Here is a 16,187-nt window from a genome sequence, read left to right on the forward strand (position 1 = left end):
GTGTATTTTGGTGAGGAAAAACAAAAAATCTATTAATATGACATGATTTTGAAGAATAGTGCTTCTAATCATTCAAGCACAGAGCACATGTTTATAGAACTATTGTTTTCCAAGGTAAATAAATCAAACTGTTTCTGCATTGTATCTATGTTTGAGTCACTGTCTATACAGGGCCAGGCACGTGCCAGTTAAGATCGAGGCTTGGGCGTTATAAAAAAAGATAAGAGTTCCACACATTTCCATAATAACTAGCCACACTGGCCAAGCTCATTGTAAGGGTGCCCTTTATGAAGTGGACTTTAAAGCGGGCTTATTGTCCACTTTTATTCAGCTGTACCCCATCACCCACTCCAGCCTGTCAGCGTGTTGTGTCAGCTGCATGCCACATTCCACCCTCTCCTAGGCGCTGAGGCCAGGGATTCACACTGGCCACCTCCTCGGCCGCCTCTATGCGGTCACTATGTTGACAGAGTCATCGTCCTGATCAACCCCCCCACCCCCCCATCCCACCCCCCCTCCAACAGAGCCTTAACAATCCATGAACAAGCAAATAAAAAAACAGAAAGATATGTGAGAAGCCATGATACTACATTAATAGTTTATAGTGTGTTTATTTAAAGATAAGTATGATAAACACTATAAATAGCATTATATAAAAATAGATAAAGAAAAATAAAGTTTAGTGCATAATAATAATAATATAGCTATTAGTGTATATGAGAATTTATACACTATCGTTTGGGTTTGGGGGCAGTATTTTTGAAAGGTTCTTATGCTCTTAAGCTGACCAAGGCTGCATGTTTTTATAATTTTTTTGTAAGAAACAGTAATATTGTAAAATGTTTTAACAACTTAAAGGGATAGTTCACCCAAAAATGAAAATTCTGTCATCATTTACTCCCCCTCAAGTTGTTCCAAACCTGTATGAATTTCTTATTTCTGCTAAACACAAAAGATGAGATTTTGAAGAAGATGATTAACAAAACAGTTGATGGACCCCATTGCCTTCCATAGTATGGAAAAAAATACTATGGAAGTCAATGCGGTCCAACAACTGTTTGGTTTCATCTTTTGTGTTCAGCAGAAGAAAGAAATTCATACAGGTTTGGAACAACTTGAGAGGGAGTAAATGATGACCGAATTTTCATTTTATTTTGGGTGAACTACCCCTTTAAAGTAACTGTTTTCCATTTTAATATATTTTAAGATGTAATTTATTCCTGTGATGGCATTACTCCAGTCTTCAGTGTCACATGATCCTTCAGAATCATTTTAATATGCTGCTTTGGTGCTCAAGAAACATTTCTTATTATCATTGACAACAGTTGTGCTGATAAACATTTTGGTGGAAAAGTTTTTTTCAGGATTCTTTGATGATTAGAAAGTTCAAAAGAGGAGCATTTATTTGAAATAGAAACTTTTTGTAACACTTTTGATCAATTTAATCTATCCTTGCTAATTAAATACAATTTAAAAAAGTAAAAATAGCTTGAATTAAGAAGCATTTTGGATGAACAAGAAAAGGGAGAAGGCGCTGCCATCCATCACTAAGGGCTGTTAATGAATGCGTTTCACTGTTGGTACGGGTTGAATTTTAACCAAAGACTCATGGCTAAAATCGATATGACTTAGACACTGCGTGTGCACCTTATCCTCTGTCTTTGCTTTAGGACACTGATGTCTGGGGTAATGGAGGGACCGTCCTTTGGTCAAGAGTTCAAGACCTCCAAACATCCTGAGACAGATAGGACTTAAGTCAAGTCCGTGCCGTATCTGAGCACGAGTTCTGCTGCGTCTCATACTCACCTCCTTCAGGCGTGAGGCTTCAATGCATGCAATTTCTTTCTTCATCTCCTCTTTTATCTGTTTTATCTGCAAAAGAATTAAAATGTTATCTTACAAACAAGAGCAGACAGTAAGTCAGACTTCATGCCGCTCGCTTACTCGCGTACCATCCCAACGGATTTTAGGAGTATTTACACCCAGGTTAAAACTTCAGAAGTGGTCAGCCAATGGTGCTGATGACAAGTGCAGTTGTGTGGCTGATGGGCCATTCATTTGGGTGTCCTTTCACAGAGGCGAAGCTTACACCCAGCTGAGCTTCACACTCCACTCTGGCCTGGGCTTCAGCCTCTCATTATAGGTTTTTCCCGCAGCCCTCTGGCTATGGAAACAAATTTTCTGCTCCATTGATCAAAGTCACCAAAATAAAATGGAAAAAAACTTTGTTTTTTCAAAATGTCATTTTTTACTTTACATTTTTATGCAGAGCCGCCATGCTAGACCTTAACATTGAGTTTGTCAGTCAAAGCACAAAGGGGCGGCTCAACAAAGGATGCAAGACTGAAAAGAGGCCAATCTGAACTGCTACACTAAATATGGATAATCCTTTTCTCCCGGTGGCTCAAACAACATTAAGGAGGTCTTCATTAGTGGTTTTAACCAGGGTTTCTACATGGAGTGTGTTTGGCCACCACCTGCTCCATTAGCCTCTTTCCAGGTCCTACCAGGTTTTGTGTCCACTCATTATTATGTGAAGAGCCGGAAGAACATTATTGATCTGAAACTAATATGCCTCTCTATTATAAAGCACTTTAAAAAAAATGAAGAAAAAAAAAAAAAGATAGAAATGATTTGTTAACAAAGTTAAAATTTAACACAACATATATAATTAAAACTGCATCACACAGTATATCTGTATATCAAATTATACATACTTGAATAATAACAATATATGCAATACAAATTTAAAAATGTCTTAAAATTTAAAATGTCTTTATTTATTTTTTTTTTTTTAAGTCTTCGTTGCATTGAACTTTTGTTTATGGTTTATTTATGTATTTCAACAATTAATTCCATTTTCAGTGGTGAGCTAGAACAGTGGTGAGCAGTGTAATATACTGTATGTAATAATAAAAAAATATATTTGTGTGTGTGTGTGTGTTTATTCAGACATTTTTTATATTTTTGATATGTTTTTACTAGTTGGTGCAGGACACTATAGTTCATTTATGTAAGTGAGGATAGCAAAATTAAGTAAACTGTGACATATTGTAGCCAAAAAAATCTTCATACAGTGGACTACCAGTAAAATTAAAACAAATTTGGAACCAAAAATTATTCAGACACTTTGACCTGACCATGTTTTGCTTAAGTGTGATCCGACATAATTAAGATTATTTTTTCTGACACAGTTTAACTCTGACATCTTGTCATATTTTATTATCCTTTTTTAAACTATAGTGAATAAACTGTATTAATGAATGAAATGTTCAATGTGTCTGAATACATTTTGGTTTGACTGTATATATATATGGCATGCGGTGGAGTTTTAAAATGATGAGGCAAAGTCCTACATAGTATATTTTGACAGAAAAATCTGTCAAAAATCAGTCTGCATTTTTTTCCTTTATGTAATCATTTTCAGTGGTACGTATGGTCACGTAACAGACCAGATTTTTAAGAGCATTTGCTTTAGTTTACTGCATAATAAATACCTATTTAAAATAACTAAATAAATGAACTAACAAGCAATAAGTGGCAACAATAAACATCTGTATGCACACTCTTCTTTACTCGGCTGAAGAGCTGAGCTAATATGAGCGTTTGATTGCAGGGTAAATTATGCCAGCTTTGACAGGACCCTTGCTGCTTGTCTCCCAGCAACCCTGAAGGCCAGAGGGAGACTTTTAACCTCCTAGATTCTGTGTGGCCGGATTCAATGGCTGAGTCTTTCACACTCTTTTTACGTTGTCCTCTGTGTTCATATTTTAATTCCAGCCATTGTGTGGCAAACTTGGTGCATTTTGTTCCTCGCAATCAACTGCAGATCCTGTGTAAAATGATACTTGTAACCACATGTTGTCTGTATTTTAAGTATGTAAATGAACAATTCTGCATTTTGAAATTATTTTAAATGAATTAATTTTGTATTTAAAGGTTTTGGTAGTAAAATAAAGCAATAGGCTGACATTCAAGCTCAGGACTTATGAATACAAGGCAGCAGTCCAACTTACAGCGTATTCAAAATGCACAACAAAGCACTCAGACCACATGGTTTCTTACTGTAGTGCAATAATATAAACTCTGGCATGGCCCCAATCTGAACACCACGCAGTGCTACTTCACACACATTTCATCTTTACTGCACAAAAGATAAAACACTAAATAAACAACACATACATACACTGCCCCACGTCCATTCGCCAAATGTTTTACCAAATCAACAAGCTACAATGTCAGCTTGATGCTGGATATTCTCAGCTGTGCTTGATCACATATCATAAAATAATTTAGCTCTCCCTCATGCACCAGTTGCTGCATAGTATTTAATTCATGGTAATTTGCTCCGCTGGCATGCTTCTCTCTGCTCATAGAGCTAACACACGAGTAAAACATGCAAAATTATGAGGGACAACATTGTCTGGCCTGCAAACCTGACATATGCTGCCCTATTTATCTTAGATGTCACACAGTAGTCACACAGTAAACATTTCTGGTAAGGAGAATTATTTCCTGAGAGGAACAGGGAAAACAATATGTATGTAATGGAAGTGAATGGGGCTAATTATTTAAAGATTTAAAAGCAGAAGTACAAAGCTTGTAATTTATAAAAGCAATTATATTAATTCAATAAAAGTTATATTAACTTCACACACAAAAGGTTAACCAACAATTTTTGGTCACACTTTAGATTAGGGTCCAATTCTCACTATTAACTATGACTTTTGCCTCAATAAACTCCTAATTACTGCTTATTAATAGTTAGTAAGGTAGTTCTTAAGTTTATGTATTGGTTATGGGATGTAGAATATGATCATGCAGAATTTGGCATTAATATGTGCTTTTACAAATGCTGCCTTTTGAAAAGGAGTATAAAAAAATAATCTCACCTTTTCTCTGCCACTTTCTCTCTCAAAGTTTAACTGCATTTTCAGTTGTTCATGCTCACTTGCCAACTGAAATAAATGGAAATTAAAGTGTTATAAATAAAACAAATGCAATAGGGATGTTTTTAACTTCTTTGTGTACTATATAATACCTCTTGAAGGGCCTTTTTGCTGTCGTCCGCCTCTGATTTCAACTGTTCCAAATTCAGAGCTATGGACAGAAGCAAGAGAGAACATTTGTTTTTTAAAAAGCACAATATCTAGAAGAGAAACAAAGGCTGATGTCATGAGCACAACAACAGGACATCCACTTGTCTTTGTTCATCTTTTGCATCTTGGGTCAGTGGACTGAAGCCCAGTCCTGGCCTGCATGACCTGTTCTGGCTCAGGGTCCTGACAAGCTTCTGACCCGGTGCAATGCTGTTGACACGTCCACTCACATGCACTGACCAAACAGAAACCACTAAGTTCAAGGGCCAAGTGTGTGTTAATGCCCAAGTGCTTTTATTTCCATAGAGACTTAAGACCTGGATAGCTCTTATCTTTAGTCACAGCCAATGCAAAACGTTTTAGCAGATGGTTCTTCACATTCTGAATGGAGATACATAAAAGGAGTTTATGTTCCAATAAAATGGCTGATATGTTGTTTTGGAGCATTTAAAAAATAAACGTGTTCATGCGTAATCAGAAAAAAACAGTGGCGTAAAATATTCAGACGGTTACCAAAGTTACATAAGCAATGAATGAATATCAAACACTATGAGAGATAAAGGCCTGACCCTTGAGAATACACCTGTCTTGTGTTTGCTTTCTCCTCACAGACTCCCACAGAGTGTGAGATGATAGCTATGATCTGACAAGTGTCGTCAAACATTGCGCTCTGAATGCTAACTCCCTCACATCAAGTCAGATAAGGGAATGAGTCTACATTTACAAAACAACCATTTGAGACAAATGTGTGTTTTTGTCCCAAAACACACTGAAAAACAAAAGAAACATACTTGTGTGACTGTGTGTGTGCATGCGTTTTTGTGACATATCAGGACACAAATTTGTATAATGACATGGGTATGACATAGGTATTACAAGGAGAGGGTGACTTATGAGGACATTACTCCATGTCCCCATTTTTCAAAAGGCTTATAAATCATACAGAATGAGGTTTTTTTTTTTGTTTGTTTTTTGTTTTTGAGGAAGTAAAAATGTGCACAGTTTTCTGTGATGGGTAGGTTTACGGGTAAGGGTAGTGTAGGGGGATAGTTCAAAAACCATTCCGCCTATGGAATGTCCACAAAATTCACAAAAACAAACGTGTGTGTGTGTGCTAAAACATGACGTGTTACCCAGACTCTGCTCTTTGGACTCCAGGGCTCTGTGAATTTCTTCCAGCTCGACGTGCAACAAGTCGATGTTATCTTTTAGCTTTTCATTCTCTGACTTCAACCTGCTTTTCTCTGGGTCCTCCGCTCCGTCGGTGCCGATCTGAAAAATGACACAAGTCCTTTTTAACTTTCCCTTTACAGCGCGAAACAAAAGCCACGCCGCTCAAGCTGCGTGGCAAATATGAGTGCCATTCAGGCACAAAGCAATCGTACAACTTTCTGCCTCCTACCATTTCCCCCTGAATAATAAAAAGCGAGAAACAAAAAAGCAAACACACTTAGAAAAGGGAAATCTCTTCTTTTTTTCTCCTCTTCCCTCTTTCGGCCTTTTCTTCTTGCCCGGAAGAAAGACGGCAGTACATTACATACAAAGCCCATAATTCATGGGGACATTTTTATTGACAGGAATAATACATATCATACTGTTTGTGTGCCCCTGTCATTCAGGTCAATTTATTCTGGAAGTCAAGGAAGGCAGCTGGGGCCTATCCACCCACAGTCTGGGCTCTGCTTTCTAACAAGCTCGGCAGAGCCAGGCTGTGAGGGGGGCGATTGGAGGATGGCTGAGCAGCCCCAGGGGGTTTGCAGAGAGCACAGTTTCCCGGGGGGGCTTGTTGCCTTTGTGCTGTCCCTCAGTAGCAGCGCTGCCAGTGTCACCAGGATCACATCACATGTCAGCGCGCTGAAGTTTGCAGACTGGGAGCCGCATGGAGCCCATCAGGTTCCTGTGATATCCACGCAGTTGGCCCTCTACTTTGTACCGCAGCAACCATTCATGCCCTGAACATTAACAGGGCTTTTGCATGCCTGTCACACTTAAGATTGTGCAGGCGTTCAAAGGCTTTCAAAGGGTTTTCTTCTTTGACTTTCTTCACTCTGTCTCTCTCTCTCTCTCATTCATAAAGAAAATAAATTGCAATCATAAAGAGTTTTTGATTGCAATAAGTTTTTTTGTTGTTAGATGATTTGGGATGATCTCAACATACAAGTCAAGGTGCCATTTTAGTCACACAAAATCAACTAAACACTCCGATTTATGACATCTTGCATATGGTTGCTTACTACAGATTTAATCCCAGAATAAAGAGCCATGTGTTATGAACGTAACTCCCCAAGTGTGACGGTCAGATGATGATGTACACTCCATCACTAATAGGAATGGACATCAATGCATCCAGCATGACAGAATATTCCTCCATGCAGCATGGTCACTTCATCCTTCCCTCCCTGTTACACTGTCATCATCTACCATGAGGAAGTGGCGGAGATAGTAAACTTAAATGGATTCATTCATAGTTACTGAACCTAATTTTTTATCCTCAAAGAGGAAGAAAAAATATTATCCTATAGACCTGTTTGAACAGCCCAACCTTTAACTCTGGCTCCACCATCTGCTGCAGCAACAGAACTACAGGTGATTAGCCATGCATCTCTCCTGTGGGCGTGAGAGTTCTCATTAGCACAATGAACAAAGCTCAACTCCGCCGGGCTGGACTCATTTGTTACACTTTGAGTGGCAGGTTTTGTATGGCCGTTCTCCCGGCCATCTGCCTACACAAGCAGCCGTTTTGGTTGGACAGAGCTCAGACACTCAGGGTGAGAGATAACTCTCTCAGGCAGAGTGAGAGGGGCAGCCTATTAAAAAGGCTAATAATAGACACCTCACTTATTGGCACCTGATAGCTCATTCATGTTGCATGTAAACCCCTTTTACAAGGGCATAAAGCTGAGTAATTGATTTCACTTTGTGGAACGCAAGAACCTGCTTATTAGTGTATAGCCATGGGGCCGGGCCACTCCCAAGTGCACTTCAGGCCATAATAGAGCAGGCCACTAAACAATAATTACCATCCTGCTGGTCAATATCAACACACGCTGGATGGCATTTAAGTAATCAAGAATCATATTGACATCATTAATGATAAATGCACTACTCGCTAAGTAATGCCTTGCCCTCAAAAAAGTACTGGCCTATTTTATTATCAGTTTCAACACTGATAATAAGAAATGTCTCTTGAGCACCAAATCAGCATATTATTGTAAAAATCATGTGACCCTAAAAAATGGAGTATTGATTCCTTAAAGTGATAGTTCACCCAAAAATTATCCCATGATTTACTCACCCTCCAGCCATCCTAGGTGTATATGACTATCTTCTTTCAGATGAATAAAATAAAGATAAATAAAACAAAGGCCTTCTGAAGCGAAGCAATGGGATTTTGTAAGAAAATATCAATATTTAAAGCTAAAATAACTACTAGCTTCCAGAAGACGACCGTACACATACTGCGCAAGTCGACTTGCATCACAAGAGTAACCCCTGACGTGATGAATGACGGAGGATGTGGGACTATTGTAAGCTTAGACGCCTCTCACAGTTTAAACAAATAGGGCTGTGCAACAAATGGAAGCTCCTCTTCTCTTATATCGAATTCTTCTGATATTTCTCTTTAAAATTTCTTGTTTTAGACTTCTAATTCGTGACCAGGGTTTTGTTTTGCTCTATCCTCTGCGCTTCCGCGTTCGTCATTATGTCATTGCGTTAGGTCAGAGGTTACTCTTCCGCCGCAAATCGATGCATACGGCCGTCTGCTGGAAGCTAGTTGCCTCGAATGAAAAATTGAATTTATCTTGGCATAGTTCAATAACAAGAGTTCAGTACATGAAAATGACATACAGTGAGTCTCAAACTCCATTGTTTCCTCCTTCTTATATAAATCTCATTTGTTTAAAAGACCTCCGAAGAACAGGCGAAACTCAACATAACACCAACTGTTACGTAACAGTCGGGGTGTACGCCCCCAATATTTGCATATGCCAGCTCATGTTCCCAACATTATGAAAGGCATTAGACAAGGGCAGCCAGTATTAACGTCTGGATCTGCACAGGTGAATCATCAGACAAGCAAGAACAATAGTGAAAAATGGCAGATGGGGCAATAATAACTGACATGATCCATGATATCATGATATTTTTAGTGATATTTGTATTTTAGTGATATTGTATTTGTTTTAGTGATTTTTGTCTTTCTAAATGTTTCGTTAGCATGTTGCTAATGTTAAAGTTACCATCATTTCTTACTGTATTCACAGAGACAAGAGTCATCGCTATTTAAATTTTTAAACACTTGCAGTCTGTATAATTCATAAACACAACTTCATTCTTTATAAATCTCTCCAACAGTGTAGCATTAGCCATTAGCCACGGAGCACAGCCTCAAATTCATTCAGAATCAAATGTAAACAATATAACAGTATGCAATACTCACATAATCCGACGCATACATGCCGCATGCATGACGAACACTTTGTAAAGATCCATTTGAGGGTTATATTAGCTGTGTAAAGTTTGTTTAGGCACTGTTTAAGGCAAGCGCGAGCTCCGTGGGAGGAGAGCACGAGATTTAAAGGGGCCGCACAGCATAAATCGGCTCATATTTACTGATGCCCCAAAATAGGCAGTTAAAAAAATTCATAAAAAAAATCTATGGGGTATTTTGAGCTGAAACTTCACAGACACCTTAGACTTATATTACATCTTGTAAAAAAACGTTCGATGGCACCTTTAATAATGTTTTAAATATTGATATTTTTCTTACAAATACCCATTGCTTCACTTCAGAAGGCCTTTAATAAACCCTGGAGCCATATGGATTATTTTTATGATGGATGGATGCATTTTTTTTGGATTCAAAATCTCACCCCCCATTCACTATCAATATAAAGCTTGGAAGAGCCAGGAATTTTTTTTAAATATCTCTGTGTCCATCTGAAAGAAGATAGTCATATACACCTAGGATTGAGGGTGAGTGAATGATGGGATCATTTTCATTTTTGTGTGAACTATCCCTTTAAAATTCAGATTCAGAGGAATAAATTAAATTAATATTAAATTAAATTTTACTTCAAATAGAAAACAGTTATTTTTGATGGCAAGTTGGCAATCATATTTAGTGTTATTGCTGTATTTCTGATCAAATAAATGCAGCTTTGGTGAGCATTAGTTCAACAAATGAAACACTATTGTGTTTCTGTGATGAATAGCAGTGCATCTGTACCTCATATTTCTTCAGCTGTTCACTTATACACTCAATCCTCAGGTTCTTCTCCTGAAGCTCACTCAGAAGGTCCTTTACTCTTCCGTCAGTAACATCACAAACTGTGTCTTCTTTATTCTTGTGATGTTTTGGCCATGCAAAATATCATATTGAAAGATTGTGAATTTTGTAACAGTAAATTATATCAAATTAAAAACAAAATATTTTTGCAATATCTTCGTTGATATTCCAAATTCATTAAAAGCTTACCTTATAACTGGCTTTGATCACCTGCATAGCATCAGAGAGCTGCTGCTGATAGCTTCTCCGGAGAACAGATAATTTCTTCAAATAATAAAACAGACATCAAATCAAAGTGAAGATCAATGCGTTTGTAATGATCATTACAGAAGAAACACATTTATTGATGAAACCTGAATACAAACCTCTTTGTAGCAGTTTTCCAAATTCTTGATTTTTTCATTCATTCTTGTATAAAGTGCATCAGATTCTTCCTGCAGTTTGGTCTCATACTGAACACGTATTATTTTCAGTTTCTTTTCAGTGTCTTCTTTTAACACATGCATTTCCTGAGATGAAATTAAATATTTTAAAACAGGTTATTTATTTAACACAGAATATCTTGCTGTGGGTAGAAAATACAAAGCTAACTTCCAACTGCAAGTAAATGCATTAATTTTTGTGCTGCCATCACAATATTGTAGGCCTACAGGATATCTGTACCACAGTTCACTGTGAGTGATGGAACTAAAAATGCTTTTAGTAGAGCATTTATTCGGCTGCTAGCCTGCTAATCAATATGTTTAACTCTGCAGGCTAGAGGATTCCTTGCGAAGGCACTGTTCTTCACCACAAAGCCACCATATGCCCTCTCAGCAGGTGACCTAGGCAGCCCACAGTGAGGCCACTCAGAGCTAAAGTTAGAAGAATCTTGAGCTAATAAGATGAAAAGCCAGCAGAATGAATGAGTATATCTAGCGGAATGCACTGACAAAGTATCAGCTTTCTGTGGGCCTTTTTTGAGGCAAGAAAAACGTTAGTTTTAAAGATGGCGACAGATTGATTGACAGCTGACAGATTGCTTCCTATTTTTGAGGTAAAATTAAAAAAAAAAGTGCTATTAACAAACTAAACTGACGATAAAGGGGACCGGCTATTCATCTAAAGATAACAAATACACACCTTCATAAGATTTGTAGTGTCGGCAGCGAGAATCTTTATATTTGGCAGCTCTGATTCGTCAGTTTGGACACAAGCATCTTGTCCAAAAAAACCTGTTCTCAACTGATGTGACAGAGAATACCTGAAGAGGGAGAAAGATCGTGTGTTTAAGTTCAAATCCTAATCTTGTGAAAACATCGACACAGTTCACCGACAGAACTTAGCTGAAGATGAATTTGGGTCTGGATGTCTTACAGCTTGTTTGCAAGAGAAAGAGAGCATGGAAAAACTTCTTACCGACGTATTTCCTCAATCTCTTTTGAAATGAGCACATCTTCGGCTTCATTCGCAATGCTGTTTATTCTCTTTTCGATAACGTCCATGTTTCCAAACTACACAGGGCATAAAATACCATCGCATAATATTTGGCTACAGATTTCGGGTGCTCAACCGGTTGCCGTAGCAACAGAAACTTAACAGGAAGCGAACGACTCTCACTGCAAGCCGTTTTTAGCTGGACTCCCATAGGATACAGTCGTTTCACGTGATAAAAATATGATAATAGTTACACGATATAGAACATATAATACGTTCGTTTTTATGCTAAAATGTTGTGAATAATTTAATTAGTTAAACAGGTCTGTATATTATGAGTAATAACTAATACTATGGCGGGGATTTCAAATCCACTTGATTTAACTAAACGCAACCTTGTAGCCTAGTCTATATGAGACTACCTTGCCACCGATTTTTTTTATTTGGTCAAATTTAGAGCCAAGACTGCGCATGCGTGTCAAGGCGAGTACATTCGCAAGAGAGACAATAAAGCGATAGGGCTCAGGGCTTTCTTTGTGTTGCATTTTTTATTCATAAATAAATACAAATTTCTGCCTAGACTTGATGTCTTTCTCGCTGAGATTTCCCTTTTTGTAAAATCTCTTAAACTCATTGATAACAATAAGAACAACATGTTTGTTGAGAATTATGAACACATTTTTTCTTACTGGTTGAGGTGCCTGGTTCTTACTGTTTTTTTTTTGTTTTGTTTTGTTTTTTGTGAATTTTTTTCTCTCTTCTTCCCCCTTTCGGGACATTCTAAAACGCTTAACGTGGCTTAATGTACTAATGATTTTAACCGACTAAACTTACTAAATATCATACTAATAAAGTATACTATGTGCAAAAAATCAGATGAGCCCAGAATATGATCTTAACGCGTTTAATAACACGTTAAGCCTTTTCCTCCCATAGAAAACCTTTAAAAGAAAAGGCTTAACGTGGCTTAAAGACAGCGATTTTAACCGAGCAAACTTTGAACTGATTTTTTGCACATAGTATACTTTATTAGTATGATATTTAGTGAGTTTGGTCTGTTAAAATTACTGTCTTAGTACATTAAGCCACGTTAAGCCTTTTCTTATAACGGTTTTCAGGCTTAACGTGTTACTAAACGCATTAAGATCTGGGCTCATCTGATTTTTTGCACATAGTAGGCCTATACTTTATTAGTATGATAATAAGTCTTAAAGGGGCTCGCACACCGGACGCGTAGCGCCGCGACACGTCTTTAAAATTCAAACGTTTTCTATTGTTTTCTGAGTCGTAGCTGGGCGCCGCGGACAGGCGCCGAATGTCGCTGCCGGTGTGCGTACGCTCATAGAAAACAATGCGTTCAAATTTTAAAGAAGTGTCACGGCGCTGAGCTTCGTCGCGTTAAGCCACGTTAAGCGTTTTTCACGTTAAGCGTTTTAGAATTTCCTTTCTTTTTTATTTTATGTTATTGTATTTCAATGCAGTGATGTTTATTTTCTTGCAATAAAAATAAATAAATAAATAAAAAAGATATGACTCAGGGCATGTAAGCTAGTGGTTCTCATCTAGGGGACCTCAGCAAACTTCCAAGGGTGTCACAGGATGACTTTAAAATTATTTAAATTAATATATTATCATCAATATCATATTATGCAGAACAGTCTAATTTAATAAAATACTAAATACATTAAATCAAGATGAAAGTAGCCTAAATAGGCTACAATTTTCCTTTTTTCCCTTGTTCTACTGAAGTTCTAGAAACTTCTGGAATCACAAAATTAATTGGGGCGGTTGATTAATTTACCTATACCAAATTCATGTGAAACTCTGAAACAATAACATAATCATTTTACATGACAATTGAGCAGTATGTATCAAAAAGGTTCAGAACTCATATAAAATGAGTTATTGTCTCAAAGTTGCACAGTAAGTGTTTACTACTATAAAACTAGTTTACAGTAAAATTAAATTAAAAAGAGCTTGAGCCAAAGGCATTAAATTGCTTTTAATCCTGCAGGGACCAAATGATTTAGATGGGACTGAACCTGCTCCACTTGTTAGCAGAACAGATATTGACAAATGAAATTACAAGTGAAATTCTGAAGCCTATTACCCTTGATTAGCTCTAAACAGCTATCCTAATTCACTACGACAGCAGACGACTATGCTCTCTGTGTTTAGTAAGCAATTCTAGTCAATTCATATCTCAGACTGAAGACAGACAACAGACTTCAAATTAACTGTGTTTACCTCCTTAATATATTTTAAGGGGGCTGTTGGGCACTTTCATGTCTCTAATCACAAAGCCCACTCTTCATTTTCAGACAAGGAAAAGTCCATTAAAATAGATTAGTCTGCCGTAGTCTGTCTAGATGGCATAATCTCTTGGAGTCTGCTTAAACAGCATAATCCCCGATACTGAAATATACTCCCCTGCATGGTGTAAGCCCAACCCTCGTTGAAGCAGTCACAACAGCAGACTCTAGGTATGTCCCTTCCCCCTCAGAGACAGCGTTGCTTCTACTGTAAGAGTCTGCCCTGGGGCAAGCCAATATGGCCCTTTAATTAATCAGTGTAGTCCTCTCAGTTTAGTAAAGGGCTAATAGTGGAGCTTTATGGCTCTATTTTCACTGCATGGAGATCTCTGATCTTCATTTGTAAGCAGTCAAAAGTGGTTTGTTATTTCATGCTGTTCCAAATGATGATCAATAACATACGCATCATTGAGTATCAGTCAGGCGTAAAGTGAGAACAACCGTCTTGGACATGCTTGTTTAACACACACCTATTAATGAGCCAAAATACATTTTTTCAGTATGTTCTTTTGTCTGATTGTCATTTTCAGCTCACACAGGATGTGATGTTGCATTGCTCTTAGTGTGCTATGTAAAAACAATGAAATGTGCAGACAAATACAATATCATATCTGTTCAGAGTATGTCTCAATGTCTAGTGTGATAAAATGTCAATTCTGTGTTGTTTCTCCATCTTGAGCACAATTTATTGAAAACTAATATGTTATGTTAGTAACATATTATTTGTAATAAGTAGCTAATTTTATTCTAACATGAAATGTGCAATTTTACAACAAAATTCTTAAAGGGACATTTCCCCAAAAAATGAAATTTCTGTTTCACAAATTAAGATATTTTAAAATATTAAGATATTTTTGTTGAACTCAAGGCCCAGAAAGGTGGTAAAAACATAATTAAAATAGTCTGTGTGACTACAGTGATTCAACCTTAATGTTATGAAGCGACAAGTATACATTTTGTGCGCAAAAAACAAACAAAAATAAGGTCTTTATTTAACAATTTCTTCCGTTTCAGTCTCCTACCCTGTTGACGTAGTAAACAGAGCAGCACTTTTTTATATATATATACAGTACAGTACAGTCCAAAAGTTTGGAACCACTAAGATTTTTAATGTTTTTAAAAGAAGTTTCGTCTGCTCACCAAGGCTACATTTATTTAATTAAAAATACAGTAAAAACAGTAATATTGTGAAATATTATTACAATTTAAAATAACTGTGTACAATTTAAATATATTTGACAAAGTAATTTATTCCTGTGATGCAAAGCTGAATTTTCAGCATCGTTACTCCAGTCTTCAGTGTCACATGATATTTCAGAAATCATTCTAATATGCTGATCTGCTGCTCAAGAAACATTTAATGTGTACAATTGTACAAAATATTTGTGTACAATATTTTTTTTTTCTGGATTATTTGATGAACAGAAAGTTATAGTGTTTATCTGAAATCTAATCTTTTGTAACATTATAAATGTCTTTACTGCCACTTTTGATTGATTTAATGCATCCTTGCTGAATAAAAGTGTTCATTTCTTTAATTTCTTTTCAAAAAAAAAAAAAAAAATCTTACTGACCCCAAACTTTTGAACGGTAGTTTATAATGCTACAGAAGCTTCGTATTTCAGATAAATGCTGTTCTTTTGAACTTTCTATTCATCAAGGAATCCTGAAAAAAAAAGTACACAACTGTTTTCAACATTGAAAATAATCATAAATGTTTATTGAGCAGCAAATCATCATATTAGAATGATTTCTGAAGGATCATGTGACACTGAAGACTGGAGTAACGATGCTGAAAATTCAGCTTTGCATCACAGGAATAAATTACTTTGTCAAATATATTTAAATAGTACACAGTTATTTTAAATTGTAATAATATTTCACAATATTACTGTTTTTTACTGTATAATTTTTAATTAAATAAATGTAGCCTTGGTGAGCAGATGAAACTTCTTTTAAAAACATTAAAAATCTTAGTGGTTCCAAACTTTTGGACTCTGTACTGTATATTTTATATGTATATATATATATATATATATATATATATATATATATATATATATATATATA

General features: G+C 36.6%; 1 protein-coding gene across 1 annotated transcript in view; it reads right to left on the reverse strand.

The window, feature by feature from the left end:
• c16h10orf67 (chromosome 16 C10orf67 homolog) overlaps positions 1-11,932 on the reverse strand; it is a 23,458-nt gene extending 11,526 nt beyond the window's left edge. The window contains exons 1-9 of the mRNA XM_067363412.1: positions 11,788-11,932; positions 11,512-11,632; positions 10,755-10,898; positions 10,579-10,653; positions 10,330-10,446; positions 6,233-6,371; positions 5,042-5,100; positions 4,893-4,958; positions 1,807-1,872 (exon numbers count right to left, since the gene is read on the reverse strand). Of these exons, the coding sequence (XP_067219513.1) occupies positions 1,807-1,872; positions 4,893-4,958; positions 5,042-5,100; positions 6,233-6,371; positions 10,330-10,446; positions 10,579-10,653; positions 10,755-10,898; positions 11,512-11,632; positions 11,788-11,873 (873 nt within the window). The 5' untranslated portion in view covers positions 11,874-11,932. The remainder of the gene's footprint in view (positions 1-1,806; positions 1,873-4,892; positions 4,959-5,041; positions 5,101-6,232; positions 6,372-10,329; positions 10,447-10,578; positions 10,654-10,754; positions 10,899-11,511; positions 11,633-11,787) is intronic.
• Positions 11,933-16,187: the final 4,255 nt, after the last annotated feature.

This window comes from Chanodichthys erythropterus, chromosome 16, assembly GCF_024489055.1.
Source record: "Chanodichthys erythropterus isolate Z2021 chromosome 16, ASM2448905v1, whole genome shotgun sequence".
Lineage (NCBI taxonomy): Eukaryota > Metazoa > Chordata > Actinopteri > Cypriniformes > Xenocyprididae > Chanodichthys > Chanodichthys erythropterus.